The sequence below is a fragment of the Xyrauchen texanus genome, chromosome 2 (genome assembly GCF_025860055.1).
Source record: "Xyrauchen texanus isolate HMW12.3.18 chromosome 2, RBS_HiC_50CHRs, whole genome shotgun sequence".
In the NCBI taxonomy this organism is placed as follows: Eukaryota; Metazoa; Chordata; class Actinopteri; order Cypriniformes; family Catostomidae; genus Xyrauchen; species Xyrauchen texanus.
In genome coordinates, this window is record NC_068277.1 from 8,773,527 (window position 1) to 8,788,818 (window position 15,292).

Sequence of the window (15,292 nt, forward strand, 5' to 3'; positions counted from 1 at the left end):
TTTTGTACATCTTATTAAACGGGCAGGGCTCCAGCACAATATGTGGACTTTTCAGATGGTTCCTTACCCACCCAATTTATATCAATGTTAAATTAGCAATCTGGAATGATTTCACCGTGACACCATCTGACCAGGTTTAAATACTGGACAAATCGCATCCTGTATTGATTCAATACGGGACGCATCATTTCATCTTTAAATATGGGACGATCCCGTATTTATGGGACGGGTGGTAACCCTATGTCCGCGTCCGTTATAGACAGGTTGCAAGACTCCACATCGAGTGTTTTAATCCACATCGTCTGAAGCTATTCAATCGGTTTTGGGTGAGAACAGACCAAAACATTATTCATAATAAAATTTAATAATTCTTGTTGCACTCTCGGTCTCTGTCTTGGCAAGTACATTTCTGATGCAATTGAAACTTTGTAATGCAGCACTTTTTGTGTTAATGTCTCCTTAAGATGAATCGCTTATGTTGTCCCATTGGATAAAAGTGTCTGCTAAATTAATAGATGTAAATGTCCTTTTTCACTATAAATATTGACATCAGCTGTCTCCTTAGCAATCATGATTTCAAGCTCGATTACACTTCCTAGCACCACCTAACGCTCTGCACAGGAGTCAAGCACTAAGAAGTGTAATCCAGCTTGAAATCATGCTCGTGCCTAGAGACTGCAATGGCAAGATGTATGGTTAAAAATTAAATAAAAAATAAAATACAAAAAAAAGAGTTATATTTTGGTCTGTTCTCACCCACACCTACAATGTAAACAAATAAATGTATTTTTACAGTAAAAACAAACAGTATAATTTAACATTCATTCCACATTTTTCAATGAAAGTGTTAAAATCTAAATTTGTTCTTAAATAAAGGTAAGCATCATGTTTCACCTGAGATGTCAGTAAAAAATATTTAGTTTCCAGTGTAATGTTTTTACAGAGAAAATACAGCATAATTTAAAAATAATTTCCAGTTTTTTAATAAGTATTAAATTCCCCTAAAAGTACATTTAATCACACCAAATTCAAATGTATTCAGTAAATATTGCTCACTGAAATAAACAGATTTTATTTCTAAATTTATGTTTTGAAGTTCTTAATTTGACGCCACAAGATATTAAGAAATGCTCTAACAATGTTATTTGTATTTACAGTCAAAACATGTTTTTTAATTAATGTTCTACCAATGTTTTTTTCTTCTTCTAATGAACGGTTAAAACATTTAATTAAATTTTATAGTTGAAACGTGTTTTTTCAAATTACATTTTGAACATGTAATTTCAGTTTATTGTTGAAACACCTTTTTAATTTTGCAGTCTAAACATGTAAATTCACTTCACGGTCTAAAACATGTATTTCAGTTTATGTTTATGTTTCATTTACCATTATTTAGCAAAAAAAAAATCTCATTTTTTCCTCAGTGTATCATATCGCTTCTGAAGACATGAATTAAACCACTGGAATCTTATGGATTACTTTCATGCTGCCTTTATGTGCCTTTTGAAGCTTCAAAGTTTTGGATGCCATTCACTTGCATTGTATGGACCAACAGAGCTGAGATATTCTTCTTCGTTTTTTTCAGCAGAAGAAAGAAACTCACACACATCTTTGGCCGAACTAACCCTCTAAGTGTCTGTTTTGGGGGGAGACTTTGTGGCTTTTTATCAGCTCGATGGTTAACAGTGCTATACACATATGCCTCAGACTGCTGATCAAAGTACTATGTTGCTGCGATTGCAGATTTCTGAATGAAAGATTCTGTAGTTATTCACAATAAAGATCTCTTTTCTCTGACAGTTAATCCATGCAGCATTTTGATCATTTAATTTTGAAACATCAATCATCCATACAGTACATCAATAATTATACACATGATTATTTGCAATGCAATGGTGACATATAAAGTTGCAGGGCAGGAGTATTTACGGTTTACAGATTTAAGAAATGTAAAAGATAAACAATAGCATAGCAGCTTTCTACAGATATTTGGAGAAAGTTGAAGTAAGTACTGCATGCTGTCAGACAGAAGGTGTCGAGTACTACTAATATTGCATCAGTGGATGAGGGAAATCTTTAGATCAATGGAGATAACAGGTCTACATTAACCAGCATGTCCCTCAATCGTAGCCACCTATACAACATAAAACAGAATGCATTATATAAACATCAGAATAATGCAGGCATGTATCTGTGTAAAGTTGCAATGATAACTTTTGTTGTTATATACTATTTATCCTGCAGAAACGCTGACCTCATTGTCAATGCAGCGGAACTGCCAAGACCAACGTGTGTTGTAGAGGAAAGGACGAAGGTCAAAGCGGTTGTCATCTGGGCTGTAGCTTTCCGCATGATATGAAGGTGTAACAGTTGTCATCTTATGTCTGTTGACTGAGTACATCCTAAAGAAGTGTTTGACTTTAGTAGCCACCTACAATAGCCAGAGAAAGATGTATTCAACACTGCACAGTGCAGACAGCAAAGCTGAATGCGATTAATCTTCCTGCAATAATTACAAGCATGTTCTGTAATGCAGCAGAGTGAGAGGGCATGTTTGACCTGTGAAGGTGAGAAGGCCTCTTTCCATGAGTGTAGGAGCTTGCAAAACATGCTGTACGGGCCACACTTGGAGATCTTCCTGAGTCTGCCAATCACAGACAGCTCTGAGTAGGTCATGCCCATGTCAGCCTGTCGGAGGGAGGGTAGAGACATGTCCTTAAAGAAGTAGTTCACACAACTATGAAAATTCTCTCATCATTTACTCACATACTGCATCTAAGATGGCATGAGAGTATGACTTTCTTTCTTCTGCAGAACACAAACGAAGATTTTAGAAGTATATCTCAGCTCTGTAGGTCCATACAATGCAAGTGAAAGGTGATATACATTTTGAAGCTTCAATAATTCTCATTAAGGCAGCATGAAAGTAATCCATATGACTCCAGAGAGGTTTAATCAATATCTTGATTGTGATCATGATTTCAAGCTCGATTACACTTCCTGGTGCCATCTAGCCCTCTGTGCATGCATCAAGCACTAGGAAGTGTAATCAAGCTTGAAATCATGATAATTCCTAAAGATGGCAATGGCAAGATGTACAGTGAAAAAAATCGATTAGATCACTTTAGAAGACATGGAATAAACCACTGGAGTCTTTTGGATAACTTTTCTGCTGTCACCATTCACTTGCATGGTATGGTCCTACAGAGCAGAGATATTCTTCTAAAAATCTTTGTTTGTGTTCAGCAAAATAAATTAAGTCAAACATATCTGGGATGGTATGAGGGTGAGTAAAATCATAAAGAGAGAATTTTCATATTTGGTGAACTATTCCTTTAAGGTCTGAGTGCATCTTTTTGCATGCATGCTGCATTATATTTAAAAAAGGAAAGAGGAACTGAGGTGACCTGTTAGAATAGTCATGGAAAAGCCAGTCAGGGCAAAGTAACAGTGATCAAACATTATAAAGATAAGGGCAGAACATTAGAACATTTTCTACAAACATATTTATTAGTACAAATATACAGTACATATACATTTATAAAACACAGATTTTAAGATTTATAAAAGTCTGCAGTGCCTTGCAAAAGTTTGACCAATTTTCGAATTTTCCTAAATTACAAATACTACATTTAAATTTTGTTCTATTTTATATATATATAGACTAGAGATGTTGTTTCAATATATCCACATAATGTTCCTTCCTCATGATGCCATCTATTTTGTGAAGAGCACCAGTCTCTCCTGCAGCAAAGCACCCCCACAACATGATACTGCCACCCCCATGCTTCACAGGTGGGATGGTGTTCTTCGGCATGCAAGTCTCACCCTTTTTCCTCCAAACATAACGATGGTCATTATAGCCAAAAAGTTCAATTTTTGTTTCATTAGACCAGAGGACATTTCCCAAAAAGTAAGATCTTTGTCCCCATGTACAGCTTGCAAACTGCAGTCTGGCTTTTTATGGCAGTTTTGGAGCAGTAGCTTCTTCCTTGCTGAGCAGCCTTTCAGGTTCAGTGGATATAGGACTTGTTAAACTGTGGATATAGATACTTGTCTACCTGTTTCTTCTAGCATCTTCACAAAGTCCTTTGCTGTTGTTCTGGGATTGATTTGCACTTTTCGCACCAAACAAAGTTCATCTCTAGGAGACAGAATGCATCTCCTTCCTGAGCAGTATGATGGCTGCGTGGTCCCATGGTGTTTATACTTGCGTTCGATTGTTTGTGCAGATGAATGCGGTACCTTCAGGTGTTTGGAAATTGCTCCCAAGGATGAATGACACTTGTGGAGGTCCACACATTTTTTTTCTGTGGTCTTTGCTGATTTCTTTTGATTTTACCTCATTTTGATTTTACCTCATACTCATGTCATGTGCAAAGTAGATGTCCTGAATGACTTGCCAAAACTATAGTTTGCATATATTAATACATTTGTTTTAATGACTTCACCCTAAGTGTATGTAAACTTCTGACATCAACTGTGGATATACATATATATACCATAACTGCCGGTCAAAAGTTTTGAAACACTCATTCTTTATTATATTTTTTTTCTTCACATTTTAGAATAATAGTAAAGTCATCCAAACTATGGAATAACATAAATGGAAATATGTTTAGTCACAAATATGTTGTGACTAAACAAAATCCAAAATAAATCAAAACTGTGTTATATTTTAGCATCTTCAAAGTAGTTTGAAGATGAAGATTTGCAGACATGTACTCTTGACATTTTCTCAACCAACTTCTTGGTTTCTTGAGGATGCTTTTTAAACAGTATTGAAAGAGTTCCCATCTATGTTGGGCACTTATTGGCTGGTTATTATTTGGTCAAAGTCATCAATTTCAAAAACGTTTTTATTTTTTTAATTTTTAAGATCATGAGAAACATTTCAGTCAAGTGTTTCAAAAGTTTTGAATGGTAGTGTGCATATATATACACACACACACACACAAACACGATGGTCCTAATAAATTGCCCGATGTGGTCTTCTGCTGTTGTAGCCCATCCGCCTCGAGGTTCGACATGTTGTGCATTCTGAGATACTATTCTGCTCACTACAATTGTACTGAGTGGTTATCCGAGTTACGGTATGATTTTATGCATTGCGCATGAATAAGTAGGTTGTGGCAGGGCGGAGGGCGGGGCCGGGTCGTGATCCTACACACCCGGTCCCGTATTAGGCTAATTATGCCTCCGTGAGGTTTAAAGGTCGACTGCAGAGGGCTGTGCGGGAGAGAGAGATCATTAGCGGACATGTCCGTCATGTGTGTTTGTGTTGTCTTTTAAGTTTTCCATTAAACTATGATTTATATCGTCAAGCCGGTTCTCGCCTCCTCCTTTCCCATCCTTGAGCTGTTTTACATAGGTGTACAGGTGTTCCTAATAAAGTGCTTAGTGATTGTATATACTTAAACTCACAGGACTGAGAATTTTAGTAATGAGTGAGGTTTTGGTGATGACTAATTTTACCTCATCAGTCTGGACCACCTTGCCTTCAGTCAATGGCTCAAGCTCTGCAGTTGGTGGAGCATCCAAGATGCTGCATAGAAGATGCACACATATGTAAAAACATGCTCAATAGGTGCTAAAACCTGAGTTTCTGGCAGACATAGTGAGCTATTTTTAAATGAATGTGTGCCATGCTGAAAATAGAGTTTATCTGCAGTGACCTCATCATCAAAAGTGTGGCAAAAATAAATATTATACACCTTATGAGGGCAGTGAGCTGGAAGTGTTTTACACAGTATTGCAAGAAGCACTTCAGATCCGTCTTACTAACACCCCCTATGGGGTTTATATCAGCACTGGAGCAGTCATACTTTGTGAAGTATCCAGTCAAACTGCGAGAACAGAGAATACGCAGTGTAAATGACCTCCGTTACTCTAGACTGTGGCAAACTGAATACAAGTAACATGTTAAAATGACTCTTAAGTTGACATACCTCTCATCAACATTTGCTGAACCAAGAACTAACAGGCCACCAGGTTTTCCCTGAGCCCACAGCCAAAGCTGGGCAAAAAGATAGGCCAAAATCATCCTAATACGAGCCTGTGTTAAGGACACAAAACATATTTAAGATTTATAGGTTAAGTTCAAAGGATTTGCACTTCTTATTAATGCAGTTGTGAAATTATAAATGTCTAAGTTCAGGAATTAAATTCTGAATGGAACAAGCTGGAAGGTTCACTGAACTTCTTATCGGCTAGCCTCACTCACATGTGATATGTCAAACCAAATGACTAACATGGTGTAAGCTGATTGGTTGTTTGACATGTAATCGTGTAGCCAAAAAACTTGCGTACACTCTCTTTCCCCAAGTAAGTTTTCACTGCAGCACACTGCGAGAGTTTTCTCTGAAACCCACCTCCTCCCCAGCTCCACATGTCTAGATCAGTGTACATGTAGCATGACGCAAAAGAAAGAGTGACGTCACTATGTTAAGTTAAATAAGCTAAATATATTCAAACATAACCATGCAAGCACATATTTCCTGCAAATCGTAGACAAATGTTGAGGTATTGTAAAACAGCAAAGGCATAAACCCTAAACTCAGCAAACCCATAGGTCGTTTGGGGCCCGAGGTGTCCAACTGCAGTATGTCGCTATTAAAACCGTAGTGGTTGTGTTACAATGCCAGCAAATTGCATATGGAAAAAGTCAGCACATTAGTACATACAGAAACAGCATTCTCAAGCCCACACTTTTGTCACAGGTCTTATAGGAGCCACATAAAATAAGACCTGTAAGGAATTCTCTACATCTTTCTAATCACCCTCAATGGATCAATGAAATCTATAGTTTTTCATAATAGCCACTAGCAACTTTGTGGATCGTTATTGCATAAGACTTTGTTCTAATTATCAGTTACCTTTTTCAGATTGTTAAAGCCGCAGTGATTAATTCTTCACTTTGGAATAACTTTCTCCAATCACAGCTAAATGTACAAAGACAACTGTATGTAAACCATTCAACAGGGTTGACTTCCTGAAGAGTGTAAATACAGCCTTTAACAAATGTGCTCTGTTTGTTTGAGCCTCAAACTGTTTGAACAATAGCAGGCGGGCAGTGTTTTTGGCAACAGTTTTTTTTTTCACAGTGCCATTAATGATGCAGAAAATAGAAAGTGCACCTTTAAAGTGTTTAAGGTATTTATAGGGGTCAAAGTATTATTTGCTGAACAAATTATTTGCTTATGAGCGCTAACTGTACCTGAACGTTCTGCAGTGCCAGGTTCTCCCTGGCACTTCCCCCATTAGCACAGAACTGAGGCCATTTCCCTGTTACCATGGAGAAGATTCCCAGCATGCCTTTTACTGCCATGTCAATGTTAATATTCAGGTGGTTACTGTAAGAGAAGAGAATTCAAATAAAAACTAAATGTTTACATTTTCGGAGACGCTTGCATGTGCAAAAGTCAGCGCCACGATGCTAGGATGTTGTGGGTGCTTTTTAGTGCATTGATATTCTGCCCCCTCAATATGAATCAGGATTCGTCCATCAATGTAAGTCTAAGGGGTTTTTGCCACCCATTTTATCATCTGCCAGGTGAAAATTGTAAGCTTGATGACTCAATAAATGTTTCAAAGTAATAGCACACCTCCAGCCTGATCTTATGAAAATTAAAAGACTGTGGCGACATTTTTGCAAAATGACATTACATGATTCATTACAGGTATCGTGACAGGGCTGAGGTGAAATGTCCAATGAGTGGCGCTAAAAGGGAGTTCAATTTTCTCCCAAACAGATGAGGTTAAGGTTAATGCTCTATCGAGTTTTAAATAAACAAAACCTACCAAGATGATTCAAAGGGCACATCGCAGAATGCTCAATGAGGTAAAAAACAACTTGAAGGAATCATTGGAAGTGGTTAAAATCTCTGTTCATGAGCACAGGCATGGTGTCCATGGCAGGACATCAAGAAGGAAGCTGCTGCATTCCAACAAAATAATTGCTGCATGCCTGAAGTTTGCCAAATAACATCTTGACACTCCACAGTGCTACTGGGAAAATGTTTTGTGAACTGATGAAACCAAGTTTGAATTGTTTGGGAAGAACACGCAGCACTATGTATGACATAAAAAGGGCACCGCATACCGACATGAAAACATCATCCCAGTGGTGACGTACGGTAGAGGGAGCATCACTATTTGGGGCTGTTTTGCTTCTAGGCCTGGATCGTTTGCCATCACTGAGGGAAAAAATTAATTCCCAAGATTATCAAGATATCCTACAGGATGTCAGGGTTGCTATCTGCCAGCTGAAGCTCAGTAGAAGTTGGCTAATGCAGCAGGACAATGACCCTAAACATTGAAGTAAATCCACTACAGAATGGCTCAAAAATAAAACTTTTGGAGTGGCCCAGTCAGAGACCAGACCTTAACCCAATAGATGCTGTGGAATGACTCAATCAAAGTGATTCAATAAGTTGTGGTAGGATAATATTCTTTATATTCTTTTGTAACACAAGTTATGGAGAAACCTGATCATACTCTTTACGTATCAGTTAAATGTACTTCATGGAATCCACCGACCTGCCGATCTGAGCAGCGAGATCTTTGGCTCTGTTGCGCGTGTCCTCGGAGGAGTTTTCACTAGCCATGTAGCATGTAGTAAAGAGGCGTCCACACAGCTCATGAGGGTCCCCAGGCCTGTAGAATGAATCATTCACCACCCGCTGCACGTCCTCCAACACCTGACAATCTGAGAGGGATGGAGTGCTTACTTAGGGTTATGAACATTAAATAAGCTTATGAATTAGGTGCTTATTATGTTTTGGAGGGCTGCTGTGCATGTTTATTTGTCTTACTGCCATCTTTGATGGCTTGGCAGATCTGAACACACATGGAGTAAACAATACAGGCAGTCGAGGAACTGTCTACACCACCACTAAGAGGAAGAAGGAAGCCAGCCTGGAGAGAATAAAATACATCAATACAGTAACTTATAGTTGAATCTCATGGTCATATTTCACCCATTAGCAGAGTAGCATAACATTAGCATATTTTATTCACATTTGTGACATTATTTTCATGACAATTAAGTACATTCCCCTCCAGTTCTCATTGCAGTATATGAAAAATCTCATTCTCATTAATGTTATGCACATTTATGATATACTATTTAAACTATAAAATATCTATAAGCCATGGTAGTGCTTATTGCACTGCCTTTAATAGCATAATTTAAAACTGCATTTAAGTATTAAGAAACATCAAGAATAATGAGAATTACCGGTGCAAACAAACTCAAACGTAAAATATCTAAATGCATTACAGTAATGAGATTTGAATATATGCATATTCATAAATGCACATAGATGTAATATGCTAATAAACAACTTACAGTTGTTAAACATAACAGCTGTAAGTTAAGGTAAGAAAATAAGCATAAGGTTTCATTAAATTCTCCAAGTCTACATATGCTACAAATACACACATTCAAATTTGAAGCTACCATGAAAAAACACACCTGTCCACTCCTCCTTAAGTAGTCCCATAACCAACAGGCAGGGCCAAGACTTTAAAAATAAATAATAAAATGTACATTAGATTTCAGAAATGCTGCACCAATAAAACACAATTCATGTAACTTTATAAAGTGCATGAATCTCTATTTTACCCATTTATTAACTGTATATGGATTATAACAAAACTGTATGTATTGCAATTTCAGTTTTCTCTTGCTCATATCAGAAAGTTTATCTCCAAACAGAGATGACAAAGAAGGAAGTTAGGAAGGTCAGAAGGTAACACAAAAATAGTCTCACTGTGAGCAAAACACTAATTTAGCATGTTAAGGGGAAATGTAATCACTTGCATAATTCGGGGGGAACTGGTTGCACTCATAATTACGTTTATGTGGCTTTTTAAATTGAATATGTGTTATGAGGTTGTAGGTGTTAATGCACAGCTCCACTAGAGAGTGACACAGCACATCTATCTCCACTACATACATAAAATACCAGAGTAAAGAAATATTTGTGTATATTAAAGAACAGTAAATAAAGAATATGCAGAAACTTAGGTTTACTTTATTAGAGTAATTTTTGTTTATGATTTGCTGGCCATAACGACAATGTTCCAGTACCTTTAAACTGACCACTATCAAAAGCAAATGTTTTCAGATCCTGATGGCAATTGTAGAAATATCCTATTCAAAATTCAAATTTTACCCATTAGTCATTTATTTACCATTTATTTATTTGCCGTGCCGGCTGACGCCGGTTCGAATCCCGCTCGGAGCGGGTCAAGCAAGACCGGTTACACCCCCATGAGGTGAGATCTTTCAAAAGTACTATTCGTTTATGCACTACAACATTTCCACAGCGGAAAAAGTAACCTAGTGCACTTTTATTTGGAATATTTAATGTAAGAGTGCGTTTGCCTGATCTCTTCTTCTGGGGTGTGGAAAATCCACTCCATAGGCTGGTGTGTGGGCAGACACATGTCATTACAATCAGACAGAGAGAATTCAGTTTTGATTCTCTGATATGGTTTGTGTTCATACTCCTATACATGGAGACAGAAGAATAATTAGGGCTTGATAATATGCTGCTTTCAAAATGGCTTATGTCTTTCAAAGTTGCTCACCATGTGTGGGTGACATCTCTCCCCTCGATAGCTGCGGACATCTTCCAAATCAAGAGTTGCTGTGACAACCTCCTGTACGTTAAAAGAAACCTTAACTGATCCTATATAAATGTTTAGCATGTTCTACACCAACTCAGACTGGAAAGTTTCAGTATTCCAAATTTAAAGGGATAGTTCACCCAAAAATGAAAATGCTCTCATCATTTACTCACCCTCATGCCATCCCAGATGTGTATGACTTTTCTTCTACAGAACACAAACAAAGATTTTTAGAAGATTATCTCAGCTCTGTTGGTCCATACAATGCAAGTGAATGGTGACCAAATCTTTGAAGCTTCAAAAAGCACATTAAGGCAGCATAAAAGTAATGGATAGCACTCCAGTGGTTAAATCCATGTCTACAGAAGAGATATGATAGGTGTGGGTGAGAAACAGATCAATAGAAGTCATTTTTTTTTTACTATAAACCTTGACATCTGCATTCTCCTTGGCAATCACGATTTAAAGCTTGATTACACTTCCTAGCGCCATCTAGCGCTCTGCGCATGCGTCAAGAACTAGGAGATGTAATAAAGACTGCAATGGCAAGATATACAGAGATAAAGGAGTTACATTTTGGTCTGTTCTCACCAAAAATCGATTAGTTCACTTCAGAAGACATGGATTAAACCACGGGAGTCATATGGATTACTTCTAAGCTGCATTTATGTGCTTTTTGGAGCTTCACATTTTGGTTACCATTCAATTGCATTGTATGTCCCAACAGAGCTGAAATATTCTTCTAAAAATCTTTATCTGTGTTCTGCAGAAGAGAGAACGTCATACACATCTGGGATGGCATGAGGGTGAGTTTTTGGGTAAACTATCCCTTTGAGTGTGAATAGGCCCGACTGAGCTCTTACCACATCCTCAAGTGAGAATTGTGCTCCCTGGGCAACAATATCCCCATTGATGGCAATCATAGCACACCCATCATAGTACAGACGGTCTCCATCACAGCCCTTCTGATTAGCAAATACATAGATTCCTCCACTCTGAAACAAACATGTTTATGGTTTCACAAACCAAAATAAACTGGTTAAAAAGAGAGTGCAAAAGTACTCTATAAGGCTCATTGCCATTACTGTCTTTAATAAAGCCACTTAAAAGGATAGTTTCCCCAAAAATTTTAAAATATGTCATCATTTAATCACCCTCATGTTGCTCCAAACCTGCATGACTTTGTATCTTTCGTTGAACACAAAAGATGTTAAGTGCAATTTTAGCCTCAGTCACCATTCACTTTCATAGCACCTTTTTTCCCCCCATACAATGAATGAGGGGTGACAATCAGCTTAAAATCTTCTTTTATGTTCCATGGAAGATATTAAGGCATATGGGTTTGGTACCACATGAGGGTGAGTAAATGATGACAGCTTTTTACATTTAGGGTGAACTATCCCTTTAAGGTCTAGTTGATTCACATAAGAATCTTTTCAAAAATACTTTCAAAGTTGAAATATACAGAATAAAACAAAAAAAACAAATAAAAACACATGAAATGAGGGTTTACCTTTGTGGTTGCAGATTTCACCAAGTTTACCCTGAGGTCAGCCTTGCGTAGCTCATGGTAACTCGCCGAAGAATTGGTGAAGATCTCAACGCCATCTAAACCCATGTCAACATGTGGACTAAGAAAAGAGGTAAATGTTCCATCTTGTAAAGAAAGCTATTATGAAACTATAAGTACAGAATTCACTCTTCATCTCAGCAGTAAATCATAACATTTAAGTCTCAAAATGTTTACGACAGCAGTACCTTCTGGGGTTCCAGAGCTCAGCACAAATTTCACTCCCTATGCAGGTGTCCTTGGTCGACAGGACCCCATCTCCAAATGGCACTGTGTCCTACCAGCGAGGAGATCAGATGAGTTATCTATGATCGTTTTACAATAACCTGCATGTATTAAAAAATGGACCCACATAACTGGACCAGTACTGAATTACTAAAGGCCACAAGGAAGCTTTTTAAGTATGCATTTGCAAGGGTATAGTCACATGGGGTAACCTCCTCGTGGTCGCTATAATGTGCTTCGCTCTCATTGGGGCACGTGGTGAGTTGTACGTGGATGACGCGGAGAATAGCGTGGGCCTCCATGCGCGCTACGTCTCCGCGGTAACAAGCTCAACAAGCCACGTGATAAGATGCGCGGATTGACGGTCTCAGACACGGAGGCAACTGAGATTCGTCCTCCACCACCCGGATTGAGGCGAGTCACTACGCCACCACGAGGACTCTGGGAATTGGGGATTCCAAATTAGGAGAAAAAAATAAAAGAATCCGTTTAAACATTCTAAAATGTCTACTGATGACATTAGGAAGTTGGCCAAAACATGGATTAAGTTTGTTTAAAAAGTGGAATAATACAAGGACTCTCTGTGTTATGAAATGATAAGCTGATTTTGATGCTTACTAAATTCCTTTTTGCTAAAGGTGAGAAGAACTTTACCTGTCCAGTCACATCCTGGATCATTCTCGGTAAAAAGTACTCTTCAGTATGTCTACAAAGAAACATGGTACAATCAATGCAACATTGAAAATGTGTCCATTTGCTGATAATTATAGACCTTCCAGGGAAAAAAATACATAAAATATACACACCTGGGTCGAGTCCACGGTGAAAACCATCGGAATTCCCTGTTGTTACCGTAATTTGCCAAAAGCATTTTAGGACGAATCAATAGAATCTCTCTGTTTGATATAAAAATAGATCCTCAGACATTAAGCGATATCATTATCATAATTATCAGATCATAAGCAATAATGCTAATGGTTTATAGCACTGTAATATAAAAAAAAGCTTACTTGTTCAAGAAAATGACTCTGCAGTTATAACGAACATTGTGATGCATAACAGGCCTATTGAAAGAGCACATTTAAACACATTTTAATACTTTAGAAACCATATTTTAAAAACGTTTTCTAATGTTTCTAGACCTTAATGCAGATCTATTGGCGAACTAAGTGTAATTCACCTACATTCCCACATCACAGATGATGTCTTGGGTCAAAGGAGACTCCAAGAGTGACTTCAGTACTTGGAAACAGTGGAGCAGGGTGTCCGATTCATAGAAGTGGTCTGCGCAGCCATACCCACTGATGTAAACAAAACATTTTTGTCACAGTCCGAAAAACATGGTATCGTCAGTTTTCAGCCTTTTGACACATTTTAGCATTTTACTGAATTACTCAATTTACATTATTTTAGATATCTTTAATTATATGATGTGACATTGTTTTCTGTTAAAAAACTAAAAAATACAATTAAAAAACTAGATTAATAAACATAACTGAAATATTCTGTTTTCATATGATTATATGATTTTGATTATATGATATGATTTTTTATTTTTGCTGAAGTTTTAAGTTTGAACCAATGAATATTGGGCTTATGAGTGCAATAAATGTGGCTCAGGTGATAGAGTGGGTCGGCTGCTAATCGCAGGGTTGGTGGTTCGATTCCCGGCCCACATGACTCCACATGCCGAAGTGTCCTTGGGCAAGACACTGAACTCCAAGTTGCTCCCAATGGCAGGCTAGGGCCTTGCATGGCAGCTCTGCTACCATTGGTGTGTGTGTGTGTGTGTGTGTGTGTGTGTGTGTGTGTGTGTGTGTGTGTGTGTGTGTGTGTGTGTGTGTGTGTGTGTGTGAATGGGTGATTGGGACACAGTGTAAAGCGCTTTGGTAACCTCTGAGGTTAAAAAAAGCGCTATATAAGCCATATGAAGCCATATCAATATCAATTAGATGTATCCCAAATCACTGCGCATCTATATTTTTAGCTATGTAATCTGTTAGAAAACAAAAAAAAAATACAATTAAAAAACTAGATTTATAAAAATAACTGAAATATTCTGTTTTCATATGTATTTTTTTATTATAATTTTTTTAATGGTTTAATTATTTTCTGCTGAAGTTTTAAGTTTAAAACAATAAATATTGTGCTTATCAGTAAAATACATTTCCCAATTAAATATATCATGGTTGCATCCCAATCACTGTATCTATATCTTCTTAAAAGATTTACACTTTTTTTTTCTCATTTAATATCAACAGTGTGTGATTTACAGAAGACTGTAATTACCAGATCTCCAGCTCTGGTCCCAGTCTGTATTTGGCTCCTTTCAGCTTGGCTATCTCAATACCTGTTTTGGGGAATAAAATCCATCTAAAAATGCGGACGAGGTCACTTTAAGACCATGCAATAGACAGTACTGTATGTGAGAGGTTTACACATTGCAGGTGAACTGTCAGAACTTACTTTTAAGTATTCTAGTCAAGTTGCCTTCAAAATCCAATGCCCACTGATTCAGGGAGCAAGTCGCTAATGTAACCTTGCGACCCATTTTTAAAAGCTAAGACTTAATTAAAATGTTTCAAAACAACTTTGCACTTGACAATAATCGTGCAAAAGTCCCCAAGAACTTTATTTACTTTAGTTCCGGTGTCTGTAATGCGTAAGTTCAATGTCCACTTCAAAATAAAAGTCACAATGAAGACTTAATAATACAATTAAAAATCGACATTTAACTAATACAGAGCAATTTACAGCTATTAATGATCTTTTCTCAAGTGTGCATGTGTGATTGAACCTGAAACCTTTGAGTGAGCAGCCCTACTATTAAACTACGACTTTTCAACTATTAAACTATGGAAG

General features: G+C 37.5%; 1 protein-coding gene across 2 annotated transcripts; it reads right to left on the minus strand.

The window, feature by feature from the left end:
• Positions 1-1,320: 1,320 nt before the first annotated feature.
• nadsyn1 (NAD synthetase 1) lies at positions 1,321-15,073 on the minus strand. 2 transcript variants are annotated; one of them, XM_052148395.1, is made up of 21 exons: positions 14,897-15,073; positions 14,720-14,780; positions 13,615-13,731; positions 13,441-13,494; positions 13,237-13,326; positions 13,085-13,136; positions 12,394-12,482; positions 12,149-12,266; positions 11,499-11,630; positions 10,597-10,668; positions 10,391-10,515; positions 9,476-9,524; positions 8,814-8,916; positions 8,539-8,707; positions 7,217-7,352; positions 5,949-6,055; positions 5,715-5,846; positions 5,476-5,545; positions 2,560-2,688; positions 2,255-2,431; positions 1,323-2,134 (listed from the first exon to the last, which is right to left on the minus strand). In XM_052148395.1, exons 1-21 carry the CDS (start codon positions 14,979-14,981, stop codon positions 2,105-2,107), a joined length of 2,097 nt encoding a protein of 698 aa, XP_052004355.1. In that variant the 5' UTR covers positions 14,982-15,073; the 3' UTR covers positions 1,323-2,104. The 2 variants fall into 2 exon arrangements, with proteins under 2 accessions (XP_052004363.1, XP_052004355.1); XM_052148403.1 differs by lacking the exon at positions 5,715-5,846 and having other exon boundaries at positions 1,321-2,134.
• Positions 15,074-15,292: the final 219 nt, after the last annotated feature.